At 41.5% G+C, this 19,871-nt stretch overlaps 1 protein-coding gene across 1 annotated transcript in view; it reads left to right on the forward strand.

The window, feature by feature from the left end:
• Positions 1-1,818: 1,818 nt before the first annotated feature.
• The window catches only part of LOC128688103 (netrin receptor UNC5D-like), a gene marked incomplete at its 3' end in the record, with an annotated part of 49,975 nt that continues 31,922 nt past the window's right edge, over positions 1,819-19,871 (forward strand). The window contains exons 1-2 of the mRNA XM_070081342.1: positions 1,819-2,015; positions 6,911-7,035. Of these exons, the coding sequence (XP_069937443.1) occupies positions 1,834-2,015; positions 6,911-7,035 (307 nt within the window). The remainder of the gene's footprint in view (positions 2,016-6,910; positions 7,036-19,871) is intronic.

Consider the following 19,871-nt stretch of genomic DNA (forward strand, 5'->3'; position numbering starts at 1 on the left):
CAGTACCTTGTACGTACTACATATCAATGCTACTGACCTGTAGTTTAACGCCATCTGTTTGTCCCTTTACTTATAGGTGCTATTTCTGCCCAGCCCTGTCTAATCAATGTTACCACCCCTGGGATGCTAACCAGAAAAGTCGACTAACACCCAGATACCTACTTACTGCTAGGTGAACCGGGAAAGCGGTATAAGGAATCATGCTCAACGTTTTCACCCATGACGGGGATTGAACCATTGAGCCATTGTCCTGTGTTAATTGACTTCATGTTACCTAGCGATACACAAACTGCTTTTGCATTCCCAGAACCCTAAAGATATTGTTTGATCCCATTACATTCAATGTATCTAGGTCACTCATTTTTTTTTTTCTTTGTCGTAGAGGCATGTGTCTGGAGCATATTTCGAGCATCAGAGAGCTCATCTTCCACAGAAACTGGTTTAGATCTGGCATAGTCATATCATCATCCTAGAGTATCTCTCAAAGTCTGTGATTTGTTTTGGTTCCAGTTGATGTTCTTGTTGAAGGTGACTGTTAAAAATCGCCCTCTTGATAGATTGTGTTTTTGTTCCAGGCCACTGTGAACGTAGGTCTATAGTTTGGTTATATTGTGGTCTTAGACTGCAGTCTTCCACCATTATGTCTTGAACTAGTTACTCCTTATTCGTGAGATGAGGTCTATGGTGTTTCCCAGTTTGGTCCTGTCCCAGATTTACTCACTAACATAGCAGTGTACTGGAGTGAGAGAGATGGGAGGTGGTATAAAATATAGTGTAGTGGAGAGACGCCAAGAGCATGTTAAAGAGAACAGTGTCAACATCCGTGGCCCAAAACTATTAAACTTGCTACCAGTGGATAATAGAAATATTGCCAGAACTGGTTTAGAAGTATTAAAGAGGAAACAGGACTACTGCCTCCACCAAATGCTATATCCACCAGGCTGTGATGGCTATGTGGTCCAGCGGGCTGCAAACAATAACAGCCTGGTTGGACAGGGAGTCAACAGAAAAGCATGGTTTCCAACACACACACGGCTAGAATATCCCTTACACGCACATACACCTGACAGTCATTGCATCTTGGGTATATGTACCTGACTCGTGCACTGGAAACAGACACCAGTCACCTTTAATTTTACACAAACGTTCCACACAGGTGTACGCACATACAAGCGGGTTAATTAAGGAGTTTTTTTTTTCCTTGCAGTGTTGACCTTCAATAGTATTTAGAACAGCACGTGTCCAGATAACTGGTGGGAGAACGGGAATAATTGATGCAGTCGCAGGCACATCTTCAGGTACTAGCTTAGTTACACGTGCGGTTACGGGTTCCGTTAAAGATACGAGCACAAGGATTCACAAAAGTTATAATTCTGTGGCTGGAACATTTCAGAACAATTTCACAAATTTAAGGTGAAAATTGGGCAACATTTCGATCCGTCCTGGATCACTATCATGTTGCAATTTGATAATGATCCAGGAAGGACCGAAATGTCTTCCAGTTTTTATCTCCGGTTGTGGGTTGAGAAACGTTAAATAACAGTTATAGATACAGGTGTGGCTACCAGTGTACTGTTAATGTACGGTCGAGGAGCAGTCATTAAAACGCCTCGGGATGTCATTACGGTACAGGTGATTAATATTTGTGTTGCAGATCAGCGTCGGTACTTTGCGAGGTCACCATTCAGGGACTTAGAGTAGTCGCCATGGAGGTACAGGCGAGTAATATCATTCACAAATTTTCTCCTATACTTCGATAAGCCGGCCATGAGGTACTTCGAGGAATCGCCATTAAAACACTTCGAGTAGTCTCCATTAGGATACAGGCGAGTAATGTCATCTTTTTGTGTTGCAGATCTGCGTCGATACTTCGAGGAGCCGCCATACTCACAGTCGGTGCCGCTGGAGCAACATGTTGAGCTACGTTGCCTGCCTCCCTTGGGTCGTCCTCAGCCTACCTCCACCTGGCACAAGGATAACCTCCCCATCGACTTCAACCTCCACCCCAGCTACAAGTGAGTCCAGTCCACCTGTGTGCGCGAGATTTTCTCACTGTGTCGAATGAGAGTCCTTATCCCTCCTTTTTTTTTTTTTTTACCTCTCGGTTTTGTATCATTCTCTTTCCTCTTTCTCTCCTCATTTCTTTCCTGTCCTGCGTTTCTCTTTCTTCCTCTCCCTCTTTTCCTTCTTCTTTTCCTCCTCCTCTTCTCCTCCTCTTCTCCTCTTCTCCTCCTCCTCTTCTCCTCCTCTTCTCCTCCTCCTCTTCTCCTCCTCCTCTTCTCCTCCTCCTCTTCTCCTCCTCCTCCTCTTCTCCTCTTCCTCTTCTCCATCTTTCCCTCCTTACACTCGACCGCACTCAGCAGGTTGTACCTGAACTGCAACAATTTGAGGTTAAGAGAAGCTAGTGAGCAACATAGAGGGAAAAATAGCTTGTATATCTAATGTATATTATTACGAATTATGTGTTGTTATATTCGAGCCCCGTGCAAGCTTCCAGTGTATAATTTATAGTACTTAAAAGCTCTCTCTTCCGGCCTCTCTATGCTTTATTCTCTCTCTCTCTCTTTCTCTCTCTCTCTCTCAACGGTAGAGGAATTCGAGTACTGTATTATGAATGAACACCTAGTATAAAGAAATCCTGTAATCCCCAAGCCCCTTTAGTAGACCCTCTCGCTATCTCTAGGAGAGGATTATTTCCTCATTGAGGAGAGTACACATTCATCTTACCCATAGACACTTGCTCTGTGCACTTTGCAGCATACTGCCGCTTGCAATCGAAATATTAATACCACACCCTAAGTTTCGGCCTTTGTGTAAAGTGACCGAAAATTTTCTCAAATCTAAATTGAATATCGTAGTCAAAGGAACGCCTCAAATTACCTAGAGTGTACTGTGGAGCTGAGAGGAGGTATCTGAGATGATTATGGAGGTACCACCTCTGGAGCTGTCCTGGGGACCCTCATCCTCAGAGAAGAACAAACTTGCTTCAGGGAAAACTCAAGGTTCTCCCTGAAGCTGTTTGAAAATTTTCTCCTACCACCCCCTATATTTTATAGACTTTATTTAAAGACAAAATACATTGACAAAAATACATTAACAAAAATCCAATAGGGAGTAGAACAACATAGATAACATCTCAGAGCTACATCTCGAATATTTCGTCCAGCTCCCTGGCAGTGGGCCGCATGCCCAGAACGCTGCAGGCATTTTCCCACTGGATCGCCACACTGAGTCTCTGAAAGAGGAAGCTGGATGCCCTGTGATCCTTGGTTTCTATGATGAGTTTTTCACCCAGCTCTTTGAGGAACTTTAGAGCACACTTGCCTCATGCTCGAAGGGTTTCCGACCTTACTGGGATGAAGTTATATCAAGGGGAACGGCCTTTATATTTGCGGGTCTTCTGGGTCTCTCTGTGGCTTGCAGCTCCACCTCCTTCAGCTACGGAGTATGGCAAGTATGTGTCTGCCAACGCTGCGGCACTATTATAACACTTTAGTAAAGTGATATAACTACTAACAGATGGAAGAAACGGTGTCTGAACAGTCATAGAAGTCTTCGAGGAGAAACCTTGAGAATTACACAATAGATTTTTACTTTCTTGGAGATTTTAACCCTCCCAGCAGTGGACCAGATATCTTACAAGGCAGTACTGAGCTCGACATGCTTATACCAGAGAACTCTTAAGACTGAAAAAAAATTGTATTGAATGAACAAATAATAAGGACTTCTAAGATTGAAGATACGCTAGAAATGATCTCCACAAGCACTGAGATATTCTTCTGAGGGCAATTTGATACATTAGAATTTCAAACTGAACTCCCTAGAGTGGATAGAGTATCTCAATATGAGTTGAATGAGCTCATATAAATGGAATTCTGATAGTTAGTTTTAGAACAATTGCTAATCTGCGACGACGGACTGTACTAGCCCCTGCCCAAAATAGGGAGTATAAATTTGAATGTTGCAATCTTGCATTTGTTAATAAAACACCCAATAACTATTTTTTAAATTTATTATACAAACAGTATCAAAAACATAAATGGAACTTTTATCAAAACATTTTGTAAGTATTAGAAAAATATAAAAATAAAACAAATAGCAACATGGACACATTGCAGAGAGATAAAACTTTCAAGTCCCATAATCCTGAGATTCATGAGGAAGTGCAATCATTCTATGTTACTAATTGCTAGAATGAAAGTCTATGAAGCAATTTTTATCCTTTTTATACACAGATTTACTTTGCATACAGAACAGTGGAATGAAGATGAAATTTTTTCATTGTGCTGCAATACTTGCAACTAAGCAGCTTGCTTAGCACTGACTAATTTCTGCTTTTTGGCTGGCCTTTCCTCCTCATCACCACTTGACACCTCTGCGTCTGGTGGCAAGTATTCATCACCACTATCAAGCAATTCTGGGTCATCTACCTCTGGTTCTGAGTCACTGTCATCCAAAATGCAGACATATTTTGACCTGGTGTTGGAGGGCTCCCCATAAAACAATTTCTCATTGATCTGGAAGGATAAAAATGTTCTGTATACATCCAGATTACTACAGAATTCATATATGCAATAGAATTTTTTTTATAAATATTTAATTTACTGAAACTGGACTATGGAACAAAAAGGGCAGAGGCGAGTATACTCGCTCGTTTTTTGATGCACTTTTTACAACTGCATGCTACTGACATTATGCTTCACACAGACTTTATATATATATATATATATATATATATATATATATATATATATATATATATATATATATATATATAATCAAAATATGCCTAAACTATTCATGTACGCACTACACACAACAATCAGTACTTACCAACATTGTAGAGGGTAAAATGCAAGAGTATATTAGTGTCACTAGATGGAAAAAACTCAACTCTGGGCGACGCCAAGCCACAGTTGTTTACATTTTATTCTCAACCCATGGGAAGCCGGCAAACGCCATCACCACTTAGCTGAAGCGACTCAGGGAAGGCTTGTGATTGGTCAGAATTAAAGAATGGGAATCCAGATGTGCGGCATGAGCAGGATGACACGCCCGTGCCCTTTAAAGGGTTTTAATTAGACAGAAAAGTAAAAAAGCAAAAATACAGGTGTGGATAACATACGCAATAGTCAACGGGTGCGAATGTTTGATAAATTCAAATTCAACGAGTTTAGCAGTGAAGAGCGGGCTGGAGGGAGGGAGGGGTGGGTGGTGGGGCGGGGGGGGGGTGTCATGGGTATAATGTAACACTCAACATCTGTGGCCTAAGAATCTTTCATGCATTAGCAGCAGTTATCAGGAATATTGTCAGAACGAAGACAGAAGATCTGAAGCAGCTGAACAGGTTTCTGTTATCAACAAGGATTAACCAGGTTGTAATGGCTGTGAGCCGTTAGCACAAACAACCTGCCTGATCAAACGGTTAGCAGAAAAGCCTGGCCTCAAACTGGGCCACAAGAATAAGAGCCCTCGAAACCAGTCGAAGATACACGTCATAGGTATGACGAATTTCAGTTAGTCAGCTACCGAAAAAAATGAAATATTAGAAACTGAGTAAGTAATAAACTCAAATTTCTCGGTAAGAAAAATGGGGGACTTCGATGTGACACTGTCAGAAACTTTATTATTCAAGGATCACAACAGTGTTATTATTGCTTGGAAAATATCAGGTAGTATAACTAGAGCGTTCTGCAAGAGATGCCAAGCCAGTGGTGATATTCTTTAATTTACAGTCGCTTATACCTTCTAAACCAGAATATTGTTGTTCAAAAACAACAACTTTTACGATAGGCGAAATTTCAGATCCGGAGAATGTATAGAAAGCTTTCACCACCTTTATAAATTCAGTCAGATACCTATATTATTAACAATGTTTGAAGTCCCTTAAACTGTACTTCTTAATATGTAGGTAAGAAAGATACTTAAAAAATAATATCTGGAAAATTCCGGGGGATTTGACAAATCTACACACCAAAGTTACTCTTTACTAAAGCGGTGCAAAATCAACCTCCCCCCCCCCCCGAATCCCTTCACCGTGAGACAACTCCGCAAGTGTAGTGGGATCTAAACTTTCTAAGATCATCCCTTCATGCATAAGCGGAATTACCAACAAACTCCTAGCTGTCTTTAAGACTAAACTTAAGTTCCTAGAGTCAGTTCCTGATCAGGCTGTCAAGCAGGAGTGCATTCCACATACCGCCTTAAAACTGATAATTATTTCCTAATGATCCTGTGACTTTGACCTTTGCTACCATATATGACTTCTGGCTCCCTCCACTCGCATTTCAAGCAGCCTGTTCCTATCCACCCTATTTGTGCACAAATTAAGGGATAGAAAGGAGAGGGACAGAAAGGAAAATGGAAGGAAGAGGTGGGAAACCAAGGTTAAATTAGGAGGTGGTCAGAAACTGATTCTGGGTGTACCGGGAGCCAGGTGGGAGGTAGAGAGTGACTTTTATGATTTGTATCTAGTGTCACAACTTGTCCGGCTTTGTGAGTAGTGAATAAACCCACCAGGAACTATACAACACTCAAATTTAGTATTAAATTGTAGGAATGGATTGCTGGCGAGGGGCTCTTGATTTAGGGAATTTGATCTGTGCTCCAGTTCCCTGAACTTAGTCTGAATACCTTCCATCCTCCTCCCCCTATCCAAAGGCGTTGTATAATCCCTACGGCTTTAGCGTTCCCCATGACAATAATAATAATAATTAATAATAATAAGGGTACGGATTACTAGATGTAGACCATCTGAAATACTCATATTTGTCCCGAACACTCTGATTTTATCTATATTTTCCTGATGTTTTTCACTTCTCACAAATAATAATAATAATAATAATAATAATAATAATAATAATCTTGACATTCCCTTACTCTAACACCCATGGACCTGCATCAATTTCAGGATCTCGTCTGAGGGATCATTGCTGATCCTGTCTGCTCGGCCCGAGGACTCTGGTAACTACACCTGTGTAGCTGACAATGTAGCCGCCAAGCGTGTCTCCGACCCCGCCCTTCTTAAAGTATACGGTGAGTACCTGTCCTTAAAGTTTATAGCAAGTACCTGCGTTCCTTCAGATCTATAGTGAGTGCCTGCATTTCTTAAAGTTTAGGGTGAGCACCTGCATGTGGTGCCTTGGGTGAGTACCTATCCTCTTTGAAGTGCCTGTCCATAAATTTTTTGTTAAGTATCTGCCCTCAGTCATTGGTGAGTTCCTACCCTCCTTAAAGTTTGTGACGAGTTCCTGCCATCTTTAAAGTCTAGTGTGAGAACTTGCTCTCCTTGCAAGGAGGAATGTGTGAAGTTGTTCTGTCATCATTAACATAGTCTCATATACAAAGTTCTTCATGTACAGTTTTTGGTGCTTCGAATTTGAGTCATATCTCGTGTCTGCATCCTTTGTAGTTAAAATGACTCTTGTCATTTTAACTACGTTGTTAGAGCTGGCCTCTGATCGGAAGGGTCGTCATTGTGAACTTCTATCAGTGTATCCAAAAATTAGTACTATACGTTCATTAACACGTCTTGCATCATGTTGTGAACTTGGTTTCTCCACCTTATCACAGTTGAACATATTCTGAGAGAAAGGTCAGCACTAGTTCGAGTGTGAACTTCCTGTGTTCTGTTTTTGGGATACAGCCACTTTGGAAAGTTTTGGGTTTTAATCTTTAATTCATATGTCCTATGAAGATACATTGTTGGCGTTAGTGGAGTACACTATATTTTAGTATTGACAATAACCCGGTTTGGCGTCATTAGCCTAATGTTAAATGTATTGAATACTAGTTCTGCATTGTTTGGTGTGGACTCAGTCTCAGGAAGAGGTTTACTTCTGCATACTAAGCAGTAAGCAATATAATTTGCTCAGTTTTCTTGGCTCAGCCTAGCATGGGATTGTTTGGACTTTGTTTCTGATGGTATTTTGTGTTAATCTTTGACTGGATGGTAATTGCACGCTTGCACTGTATTGACTAGAGGTTGTGTGCAGACAGGTTGCATACTCTGATACTTCTGCAAATCCTACGAGTTGTGTTGTGATGTATTTTTTATTGTTGGTTTTGAAGTTAGAATAATTATAAATTTGGGGTTAAGGAACTAGCATTTGTTATACAGAATATCGAATAGTAATAACTATTACAGTACTTCAATTGCATTGTATCCGGCACTACTTTTTTATTACTGCTGTTTATAAATGTATTAGTACAAGATGTCTTTAATATAGGTACAGATTACATTATATGTTTTACTAAATTCCTGGACTGGTGATAAGTAAGATATTTTGTTTAAAACGTGAGATGTTTCCTACAACCTCCGTCCTGTTTTGGAAGTAGTCAGGCATGTCTCACACGCCCTTACCTTACACGATCTTTCCTTCCTCGGACCCACCCCTCTTTTCTTATATACCTCCAATTATACGCCCACTCCATTCACACTCCCACTCCACTCACTTGCCCACTCCAGCTACTCGACCAGTCCGTCCATATTCCCACTAAATTCACAGGCCTACTCTACTCACACGCCCACTCCAGTCATGTACCCATTCAAATCACACACACATCCACCCCACTTACCCACTCCAATCGGTTGCCAATTTCATTCGCACCCACTACATTCACACCCACTACACTCTCGCTCGCACTCCCACCACACACACTCCCAGTACACTCATACTTCACTCATACATGCTACACACACTACATTCACAGTACACTCATATACTACACTCCCTCTCCAATTACACTCACACCGATATTACACTCAGACCCACTCCTTTTGTATTTCTATTCTTCTCCCACTCCTCTTCCATCTTTCCCTCCTCTCACCTTCCCTGCGCACCTCTCCATTCTACAGTAATAACCACCTGTTTACAGCTTCACTCTGAGTGAAGCTTCACTCTGAGTGACTTGTAGTGTGCAGCTACATATTTTAACAGCTCTCAGCTATGGCCTTTTCGGTTACCTAAATGCCTTTAGGGATCTCGGGTAACTTTTTTTCTTTTAACTCTTGCTAGTTATTCTCTCTGAAAAGTACCTTCAAGGGGTTGCCTGCATGTTTTATCTTCCTCTACATTTGATAACACTTGTGTAACTTACAGGGCTGTTGGTATTGTTACTTAAGTGTTGTATTTATACTGAAGTGTGTAGGTGCAAATTTATGTATATTTAACTTGAGATAGCTAAATGTGCCTCTTCTGAACTGCTTCAATTTTTAATTGCTGATGCATTTTATGCAAAGGCTGGAGCCCTACAAGTTTAGCCTTTGTTCATGCAAATTTCCCACATGCCTGACATAGCCAATAAATTTGGAAATTGTTTTCTGAGCGATAACTAGAGAATGTCTTCCCGATCGGCTTCAAACTGTCACCGATGGTGGGTTTTACTAAATGAAATGTTCATGTTGACAATAATCAGTTTTATTTTACCATTTTTGTTAAAGAAATTAGTTTCCCTACAGTAATCTGCACACTACCATAACTTACAGGAGTCAGAGATATGGGAGAAAATGTATAATAAACCAGGTCAGATGCCTGAGTGCCTTGGGCACAATAAGAGAGCACTGTATCAATATCCATGGATCCAGGCGATTCATAACTACCAAAAGACATAAACACTGCAGGAACAAGTGTAGAAATATTCAAGAGGATACTGGACAGTTACCTCCAAGTGCCAGATCAACTAAGCTGTGATGGACATGTGGGCCAGTGGGTAGCCAGCAGCAACAGCCTGGTTGACAAGGCAAGCACCAAAAAATCTTGGCCCAAGCCCGGGCTGCTGAATTAGGAAAGTTTCTGAAACTCGTCAGAGGCATATCAGTGTGGTTGTGCCAGGTGTAGTGCCCTGGATGGTGCTAGGGGTGGTGCCAGGAATGGTGCTAGGGGTGGTGCCAGGAATGGTGCTAGGGGTGGTGCCAGGAATGGTGCTAGGGGTGGTGCCAGGAATGGTGCTAGGGGTGGTGCCAGAGATAGTGCAAGGGAAAGTGCCAGGGAAAGTGCAAGGGAAAGTGCCAGTGATGGAGCCAGTCTCGACACTAGCAGTGGTAAGACAAGTGTGTTGGTGTATAGTTTGTGTAGGAGCCTTGGTCCATCCTCCTCCTTTCTCTTGTTTCTTTTTTTTCTTCCTTCTGATTCTCCTCGCTGTACTTCTGTTCCTCTTGTGTCTCCTCGTGCACTTCTACCATTTCTCCTCTTCCTCCTGTTTCTCTGTTGTTGCTCTTTTTCCTGTTCCTTTATTTTCCTTCTCCTCTCCTCCCATGCCTCCCACACCAACTGCTGCACCTCCTCCCATGCCTCCCACACCTGCTCCACTTCCTCCCACACCTGCTCCACCTCCTCCCACACCTCCCACACCTGCTCCACCTCCTCTCATGCCTCCCACACCTGCTCCACCTCCTCCCACATCTCCCATGCCTCCCACACCTCCTGCTCCACCTCTCACTAGTTAAGCTTACGAGAACCTACACTTTTTTTTTTCCTTAAAATGTTATTTTGCATAAATTTGTAACCATTTTTGAGGCAAATGAAGAGAAAAAAAAATCTGCGTCGGCTGAGTAGATTACTTCAGCTTTCTTGGCTAATGTTTACTTAAACTTTTTTCTGGGGAGGTAATCTGGCTATGACGGGATTACTTTATAAGAACGGATAGGATTCTGCATCCCAGCAGGACTTACAAGAACGCCACTGTTTACAGTCTGGCAAAAATGCGTGCGCCCGCCGTATTTTCTCGATATTTTTCCCTTTTCCGGGAATTATATCAACACACATGAGTTTATTTCAGTTTTTTTTATCTTTTTTTTATTTCCCTTTGTTTACAAAATACACGGGGAAGTGGGAAGCAGGAAGAGAAGTGGAACTGAGAGCAGGGGGATACGTTGTGGTGTTAAAAAGGTGTTAGGGGACCTTGCTTCCTTCATGGGTGAAGTGCTCTTCATCAAAGGAATTTCAGATATACTCCCACTACTCGGATCAAACCTGACTACCTGTCTCCAGTCGCTGAATGGCCCCTCCTAGTACAGCACTTCTCTCTAAATTTCGGTTCTATCTCTGGGTCATTGTTGATCCCGGCGTTGTTTGCTCTTGTCACTTCCAGCCGTTGTTTACATCGTTAGTGCAAACATCTCCAAGATCTTTTAAGATGCGTCTACTTGAATAATATAATTCATGAAATCTTTCATTAATTTCTTCATATATTAATGCTTATCTCTCTCTCTCTCTCTCTCTCTCTCTTTTTTTTTTTTTTTTTTTACACAGGGTTTGACAAGGTTAAGGATCCCTAGCTTTATTACAGCTATTTACAGGTTAAGGATTCCTAACTTTATTGGCAAGCTAAGAGCTGTTACCTACATCAGCTCATTTGAAAGCATTTTTATTGTTATGAGACATACAAGTGGGGAACAGGATGAAGTTGGAGCCATCTGTGGGCCAGCATTTTCATTTGATCAACTGACTTTATCTCGTTGACATCATTATGCTGTACGAATGTGTTCCATACTCGAGTCATCCTGGGTATGTATGATCTCAGATGGAGTGATGTTCTGGAGAAGGGTACAGCCAGAGTGAAGTTGCTGCTTTCTGCCCGTCTTGTGGCATAAAAACTTGTTTCACGCTGTCCTCGAAGTGGATCCAAGTGTGGTATTTTGACAATATTGGCCTTGTACATAACAGTAAGGCCACCCACATCCCTCCTATGTTGAAGGCTCTGCTGAAATGACAGATCTATCCAGGATGGGTCCAGGCGAGAGATGAGACGTCTTGCTCTGTTCTCTACTCTGTCAAGCAGTCGCAGATGAGAGGGGGGGCAGGCAAACCAAGAAAGTGGAGCATACTCAAGGTGTGAGCGTACTTGTGCCTCGTACAGGATCTTGCAACCCCTACTGTCAAGCAGATGCGAGATACGGCGAAGTGCTGTAAGCTTCCTGGCTGCCTTGTTTGCAAGATTTACAACATGGTTCTTCATGGTTAGTTTGGAGTCAAATTTCACCCCAAGGATATCAACTTCTTCTCCAGGTGCCAACATCCTCCCATTCATCCTTACTACTGCACCAGCATTACCATCATGGTGCCTAGTGACGATCATCATTTGCGTTTTCTCAGGTGCAAATGTTACTTGCCATCTATTTCCCCAAGCTGATAAAGCTCTCAGCTGGTGATTGATGTAGCTTAGAGCAGCTGGCATTTCTTCTCTTGGATAAGTGAATGTCAGTGTACAGTCGTCTCTCTCTCTCTCTCTCTCTCTCTCTCTCTCTCTCTCTCTCTCTCTCTCTCTCTCTCTCTCTCTCTCTCTCTCTCTCTCTCTCTCTCTCTCTCTCTCTCTCTCTCTCTCTCCCTCCCTCCCTCCCTCCCTCCCTCCCTCCCTCCCTCCCCCCCCCCAGTGACACATTGTAACAGATATCAGATTTCACTGTAATATGATATCCAATTTTTGGATCCTGAATTTCATAAAAAATGAATGTAAACTTGAGAGTGTAGCGAGGAGGACATCGAAGCTCTTGACTTTCAACAAGAAAAAAACACCATCAAGAAAGATTCAAGGAACTTGTTCTCTCTTACATAATGAAGACTACGAGATCTCACTCACGACCTTTAACGTTACCTCATCGAAATAATGGGGAGATTTGGCTATAGGTATTGCCAACAATTTCCACTGGCCTGATTGGGCTCTGGAACCATACAGATGCGGGGCTCTCGAAGGCTTGGGGATACTAAACACATTGGACATTAACTATTTAAAGGACAAAAGGATTCAGTGACACGTAACGCTGGCATGGAACTCTGAGACATGAGGTGAAACACTAATGTGTGACAAGCATAACTGCAGACAATGCAGCGTAGCACATGACCTAAGTTATAGGCACATTGACGGCAGTCATTTGAAAGCTGGCTTGGCAAGCACATTATAAATATTAATTTTAACTAAATACAGTGCATAGGTTGGCTATCTTCAGTGAAACCCTGTTGTGAGTTAGTTTTTTAGGTGCAGGTACACAGTCATTACCTACGATAACCCAACAGGGATTACTCAGGACATAGTAGTCGTAGCAGTAATAATTGTGTATCAGTCACTAACGTTTATTGTAATATGCAATACAGTAAACGCACACTCGTATACCCACTCAGATAAAATGCTCCTGCACAATATATTTCTCAGTTGCTCAGAGTTAAGCAAACTTCCAGTTGGTTCACGAATTTGTAGCCAACTTATTCTATATTTTATTATATCCAAATCGTTTTAAAAAATGCATAGTATGTATCGGTTAAGAGCCGTGAAATGTATGAAAAATGTTGTGCTTGTCGTATAAGCAAGACTGAAAAATGCAGTTATTATTGATTTAAAGTACATAGCTTGTAGAAGAAAACATTGTATAAAATACCGACAAATTGATGATCAAGACACATTTGCAACAGTTGTGCATCTTTACTGAAGGAGTCTACTGTGTATACCTGGAGTATGAACATTGAAATGGTATAAAATACCGACAGATTGTTAGGTAAGACACATATGCAACAGTTAGGTATCTTTATTTCGAAACGTTTCGCCTACACAGTAGGCTTCTTCAGTCGAGTACAGAAAAGTTGATAGAAGCAGAAGATACTTGAAAACGATGTAATCAGTCCATCACCCTTAAAGTTTTGAGGTGGTCAGTCCCTCAGTCTGGAGAAGAGCATTGTTCCGTTGTCTGAAACAATATTGTTTCAGACAACGGAACAATGCTCTTCTCCAGACTGAGGGACTGACCACCTCAAAACTTTAAGGGTGATGGACTGATTACATCGTTTTCAAGTATCTTCTGCTTCTATCAACTTTTCTGTACTCGACTGAAGAAGCCTACTGTGTAGGCGAAACGTTTCGAAATAAAGATACCTAACTGTTGCATATGTGTCTTATCTAACATACCTGGAGTATACCTGGAGAGGGTTTCGGGGGTCAGTGCCCCCGAGGTCCGGTCTGTAACCAGGCGAATCGTTTCGGCAGTAAAAAGGCACAAGTGTTGCACATGTCTTAAAGCAACATAATGTTTACATAAACAAATAATACAACTATGCACAACATTATGGTTAGTACCGTCAGTATGTAACCCCATCATTTTTCAAAGCATTTGTAAAGACCGCATTAAAACTGATAAATTACTTGTAACTAACTGACAGCTGTTTGGTAAATGTGACATTTTATTGTGGGAACGGCTTAACAAAGCTCCTGGAGAGCGAAACGTTGCTACAATAAAATATCACATTAGTTACATTTGTGTTCACTTACCAGACATTCTGTTGGAAATTCTACCATTATTACTGACAACTATAAAACTATACCTCTTTTTTTTTTTGCTTCATAGCCGCCTTATTCTGCCCTATATTATCTTCTAATTATTTAAAAATACAATGTGGTAATGGAAAGCTGGGAGAGGCATAATAAATGATGTCCCTATTTTACAAATACATAAAACATACAGAATTGTCATTGATCAATTATTTAAAGAACCTAACTATAATAAAGCCACTTTATTTAAATAACAGCTTATTACATTATAACTATAATAAAAATATGAAACCAACATTTTTTTCAGAGGATTTAAAAAATCAGCATTAGTTTAAAAATGATAAAATACCACTGATTGGAAACTTTATCACTATTCCAGAGTGGCAATCGAAAATCAGGCAAACAATATTCTTGAAATATAAACAAGAATGTAACCAACTTATTCCTGTTTAAATTTCTGGAGGCGGAACTAAATTTTGTATAATTCGGATGTTGCCTCACTTCCGCTTCCTAATTACCTAACAAATCACTTGGTTGGTAATGGTCTTAATACTCTCTAAAATGTTCATTATTTTCATACCGTCTTATAATATTATCCACATCATTAGATCTTCTGTTTTCAAGAAATGCCATACCAAAACCACCTCAAGGGAGGGTCCTTGATGCCAGTGAGGGGCTCTTGATCTAGGGAATTGGATCTGTGCTCCAATTCCCTGAATTAAGCCTGAATGCCTTCCCCCCCCACAGGCGCTGTATAATCCCTTTGGGTTTAGCTCTCCCCCATAATAATTCACCAAAACATTGAATTAAACTTTGATAAATAATCAAAGTATCAACCGAAAGAATATCATCATCCGCACATGCCATGAATGATATTTACTCTTCAGAAAATTGAACCCACATCCCACTTGAATAAGGGCGATAGCTTTAATCACATCATTATTTAATTGAATAATTAAAATGCTGCTGCATGTCAGTATTTTCCACAATTTTGAATCGGTCCCACCGTGACCGATTCCAACATTAAGTTTGTCAATACATTGCTGTAATCTCTCTGGCGGTAAGACTAAATTTAATTCATTTCTTAATAAAATATTATCCAAGCTTAACCAAAAACTTGCATTCTACCATGTCATTCTTAATATTGCTAGAAAAAAAATCAGTAAGAATGTGTAATATGTCCTCCACAGCATTCTCACCATCAATAACATTTAAACTCTTGAATTTATCTCTATACTGTTGTATATCTCTACTGTTGTATCTCTCTACTGTTGTATCTCTCTACTGTTGTATCTCTCTACTGTTGTGTCTCTACTGTTGTATCTACTGTTGTATCTCTCTACTGTTGTATCTCTCTACTGTTGTATCTCTCTACTGTTGTATCTCTCTACTGTTGTATCTCTCTACTGTTGTGTCTCTACTGTTGTATCTACTGTTGTATCTCTGTACTGTTGTATCTCTCTACTGTTGTATCTCTGTACTGTTGTATCTCTGTACTGTTGTATCTCTCTACTGTTGTATCTCTGTACTGTTGTATCTCTGTACTGTTGTATCTCTGTACTGTTGTATCTCTGTACTGTTGTATCTCTCTACTGTTGTATCTCTGTACTGTTGTATCTCTCTACTGTTGTATCTCTCTACTGTTGTATCTCTGTACTGTTGTATCTCTCTACTGTTGTATCTCTCTACTGTTGTATCTCTCTACTGTTGTATCTACTGTTGTATCTCTCTACTGTTGTATCTACTGTTGTATCTACTGTTGTATCTCTCTACTGTTGTATCTACTGTTGTATCTCTCTACTGTTGTATCTACTGTTGTATCTCTCTACTGTTGTATCTACTGTTGTATCTCTCTACTGTTGTATATCTGTACTGTTGTATCTCTCTACTGTTGTATCTCTGTACTGTTGTATCTACTGTTGTATCTACTGTTGTATCTACTGTTGTATCTACTGTTGTATCTACTGTTGTATCTCTCTACTGTTGTATCTACTGTTGTATCTACTGTTGTATCTACTGTTGTATCTACTGTTGTATCTACTGTTGTATCTCTTTACTGTTGTATCTCTACTGTTGTATCTCTCTACTGTTGTATCTCTGTACTGTTGTATCTCTCTACTGTTGTATCTCTGTACTGTTGTATCTCTCTACTGTTGTATCTCTCTACTGTTGTATCTCTCTACTGTTGTATCTCTCTACTGTTGTATCTCTCTACTGTTGTATCTCTCTACTGTTGTATCTACTGTTGTATCTACTGTTGTATCTACTGTTGTATCTCTCTACTGTTGTATCTACTGTTGTATCTCTTTACTGTTGTATCTACTGTTGTATCTCTGTACTGTTGTATCTCTCTACTGTTGTATCTACTGTTGTATCTCTTTACTGTTGTATCTCTCTACTGTTGTATCTCTGTACTGTTGTATCTCTGTACTGTTGTATCTCTCTACTGTTGTATCTCTCTACTGTTGTATCTACTGTTGTATCTACTGTTGTATCTACTGTTGTATCTGTTTCCAGAATGACCTCATATCATTGTTTATTTTTCTTCAACATTTGTGTCATTGATTTATTTATTTCTCCAGAAAGCCAGAGCTGCTCTTAAAGTTTTTTTTTCTAATCTCGGTCATCTCCCTAAAAACTGGAGACTATCTCTACCACTCTTCAACCAGGCAATAAATACTTCTCTGGTTTTATCGGTCACTGAGGTCACCAGCACTAACAGCCTGGTTGACCAGGCAAGCACCAGACGAGCCTGGCCCATGGCCAGGAAACAGTAGTAAGTGTCATGAATAAGGTCAGTCTGTGGCAGTGGATCACTAGAACTACTATAGTTAGTCCTACTCAACAGGCAGCATTGAAGTCACCCATGTAATTTTAAATGATAATGGTAGAATTACTGACAAAATGGACACAGCTGCAACTAATGTGATATTTTATTGTGGTATCGTTTCGCTCTCCAGGAGCCGCTTGGCAAGGCTCCGGGAGAGTGAAACGTTGCCACAATAAAATGTCACATTAGTTGGATCTGTGTCCATTGACATGTAGGATTTCCCTTTATCTGTTCCACTCCCTCCCACCTGTTCTTTGTCAATCCCTCCTTCCCCCCCCTCTCTCTCTCTCTCTCTCTCTCTCTCTTTCAATTCCCCTGTATATCAACATTCAGCCTACCTTTACCTCTTCTGTTTCCTCTTATGTTACCTACTTTCCCCATTCCTCTCCCTCTTTCCTCATAATTTCTTTCATTCACCTTCTCTTTCCTCCCCTTTCTTCCCACTGCCTCCCCTCTTCCCCCTACATCTGTCGCACAGTAACCTGCAGGTGGCTGGATACTGAGCGACAGATGGCTGTCACAACTGAACTCTATCTGTTACGTGAAAGGGTAGCTCTTCTGTGAAACTCCCCTTCCAGCCCCTTAACTCCTCTCCTCATTTTGGTTGTCCCTTTGCTCCTCCAACTTCAAGTGGCACTTGAGGGGAAGGGCCTTGTGGGGGGTAGGGCAAGTGGCACTTGAGGGGAAGGGTGGGGGGGGTGAGGCAGGAGGGCGGGGTCAGATATTGGATGCCACTTTTGTGAGAGTCTGAACGAAGACCAATCTGGTAATGATCTTGCAATTTCTCTCTCTCTCTCTCTCTCTCTCTCTCTCTCGAGAGAGAGAGAGAGAGAGAGAGAGATCGGGACTGATATCTCAAGTTGCTAAAATTCGCTGATGACCCGAGATTTTCAGTGGTGGGACACGTGAAGGATGACTGTGTGGTCAGTGTGGCTAGGTGCAGAACAATGCACTTGGCCACACTGCTAGCCCATATCAAATAATACTAGGACATTGGTCATTAACAATATGCTAAACACACTAGATGCAAGCAACAAAGTTACCATTATTATTTTTATTATTATTATTATTATTATTATTATTATTATTATTATTATTATGAAATATGTTACGCAGTTTGACATATTCACAATGTTTAAAACTACTGAAGAGTCAAATGATTCAACAGTAGTAAACAACGGTAGGAGTTCCCGAGGTACGAGATGCAACATAGTTATATAACACTGAGAGTTTGCCTTCTGGAGATGAGGGCAAAATCAATACCCTCTTTTAGGAACCGGTTTGACAAGCACTTTGCAAACAGTGTAGTTGATCTGTATACAGTGCAGGGATCGGCAAACAAGTGTACAGTTGAGCTGCATGCAATACAGGGACCGGCAAACAGTGTAGAGTTGATCTGGATACAGTGCACTGACTGGCAAAGTGTAGTCTACTGGAACTCTGACGCTAGTTCTTGCACTACCCGATTGACCAAGGGCTATCTTTTTCTCCGTTCCCCCCCCCCCCCTCTCTCTCTCTCTCTCTCTCTCTCTCTCTCTCTCTCTCTCCCCCCTTCTTCTGGTGTTGGTCATCTGGCACACTTCAACGGCCCTCAAGGCTACTATCTACAAGACTAAAGATCCCATCTGCCGATATCAGAGTGATCAATTGAAACATTTAAAAAAACCCTCTCTGTGGCAAAGTCGATAATCTAGGCGGGAAAGGGAGGGAGTGTTTGTGGCGGGGCGGGAAAGGGGGCGAGTGTTCGTGGCGAGGCGGAGAAGGGAGCGAACGTTCGTGACGGGGCTGGGAAAAGTACGGTGTGAAACGGGTAAAGGTGCGGCGCGGTGCAGGAATGACCAATGCCTGGTGGTGCTCGGCGAGGCGATACTGTGGAGAGCTATGGGGTGCAGGGAAAGGTAACCTGGAGTTTACCTGGAGAGAGTTCCGGGGGTCAACGCCCCCGCGGCCCGGTCTGAGACCAGGCCTCCTGGTGGATCAGAGCCTGATCAACCAGGCTGTTGCTGCTGGCTGCACGCAAACCAACATACGAGCCACAGCCCGGCTGATCCGGAACTGACTTTAGGTACTTGTCCAGTGCCAGCTTGAAGACTGCCAGGGGTCTGTTGGTAATCCCCCTTATGTGTGCTGGGAGGCAGTTGAACAGTCTCGGGCCCCTGACACTTATTGTATGGTCTCTTAACGTGCTAGTGACACCCCTGCTTTTCATTGGGGGGATGGTGCATCGTCTGCCAAGTCTTTTGCTTTCGTAGTGGGTGATTTTCGTGTGCAAGTTCGGTACTAGTCCCTCTAGGATTTTCCAGGTGTATATAATCATGTATCTCTCCCTCCTGCGTTCCAGGGAATACAGGTTTAGGAACCTCAAGCGCTCCCAATAATTGAGGTGTTTTATCTCCGTTATGCGCGCCGTGAAAGTTCTCTGTACATTTTCTAGGTCGGCAATTTCACCTGCCTTGAAAGGTGCTGTTAGTGTGCAGCAATATTCCAGCCTAGATAGAACAAGTGACCTGAAGAGTGTCATCATGGGCTTGGCCTCCCTAGTTTTGAAGGTTCTCATTATCCATCCTGTCATTTTTCTAGCAGATGCGATTGATACAATGTTATGGTCCTTGAAGGTGAGATCCTCCGACATGATCACTCCCAGGTCTTTGACGTTGGTGTTTCGCTCTATTTTGTGGCCAGAATTTGTTTTGTACTCTGATGAAGATTTAATTTCCTCATCTTTACCATATCTGAGTAATTGAAATTTCTCATCGTTGAACTTCATATTGTTTTCTGCAGCCCA

Source organism: Cherax quadricarinatus, unplaced genomic scaffold (genome assembly GCF_038502225.1).
Source record: "Cherax quadricarinatus isolate ZL_2023a unplaced genomic scaffold, ASM3850222v1 Contig2391, whole genome shotgun sequence".
Taxonomy (NCBI): domain Eukaryota; kingdom Metazoa; phylum Arthropoda; class Malacostraca; order Decapoda; family Parastacidae; genus Cherax; species Cherax quadricarinatus.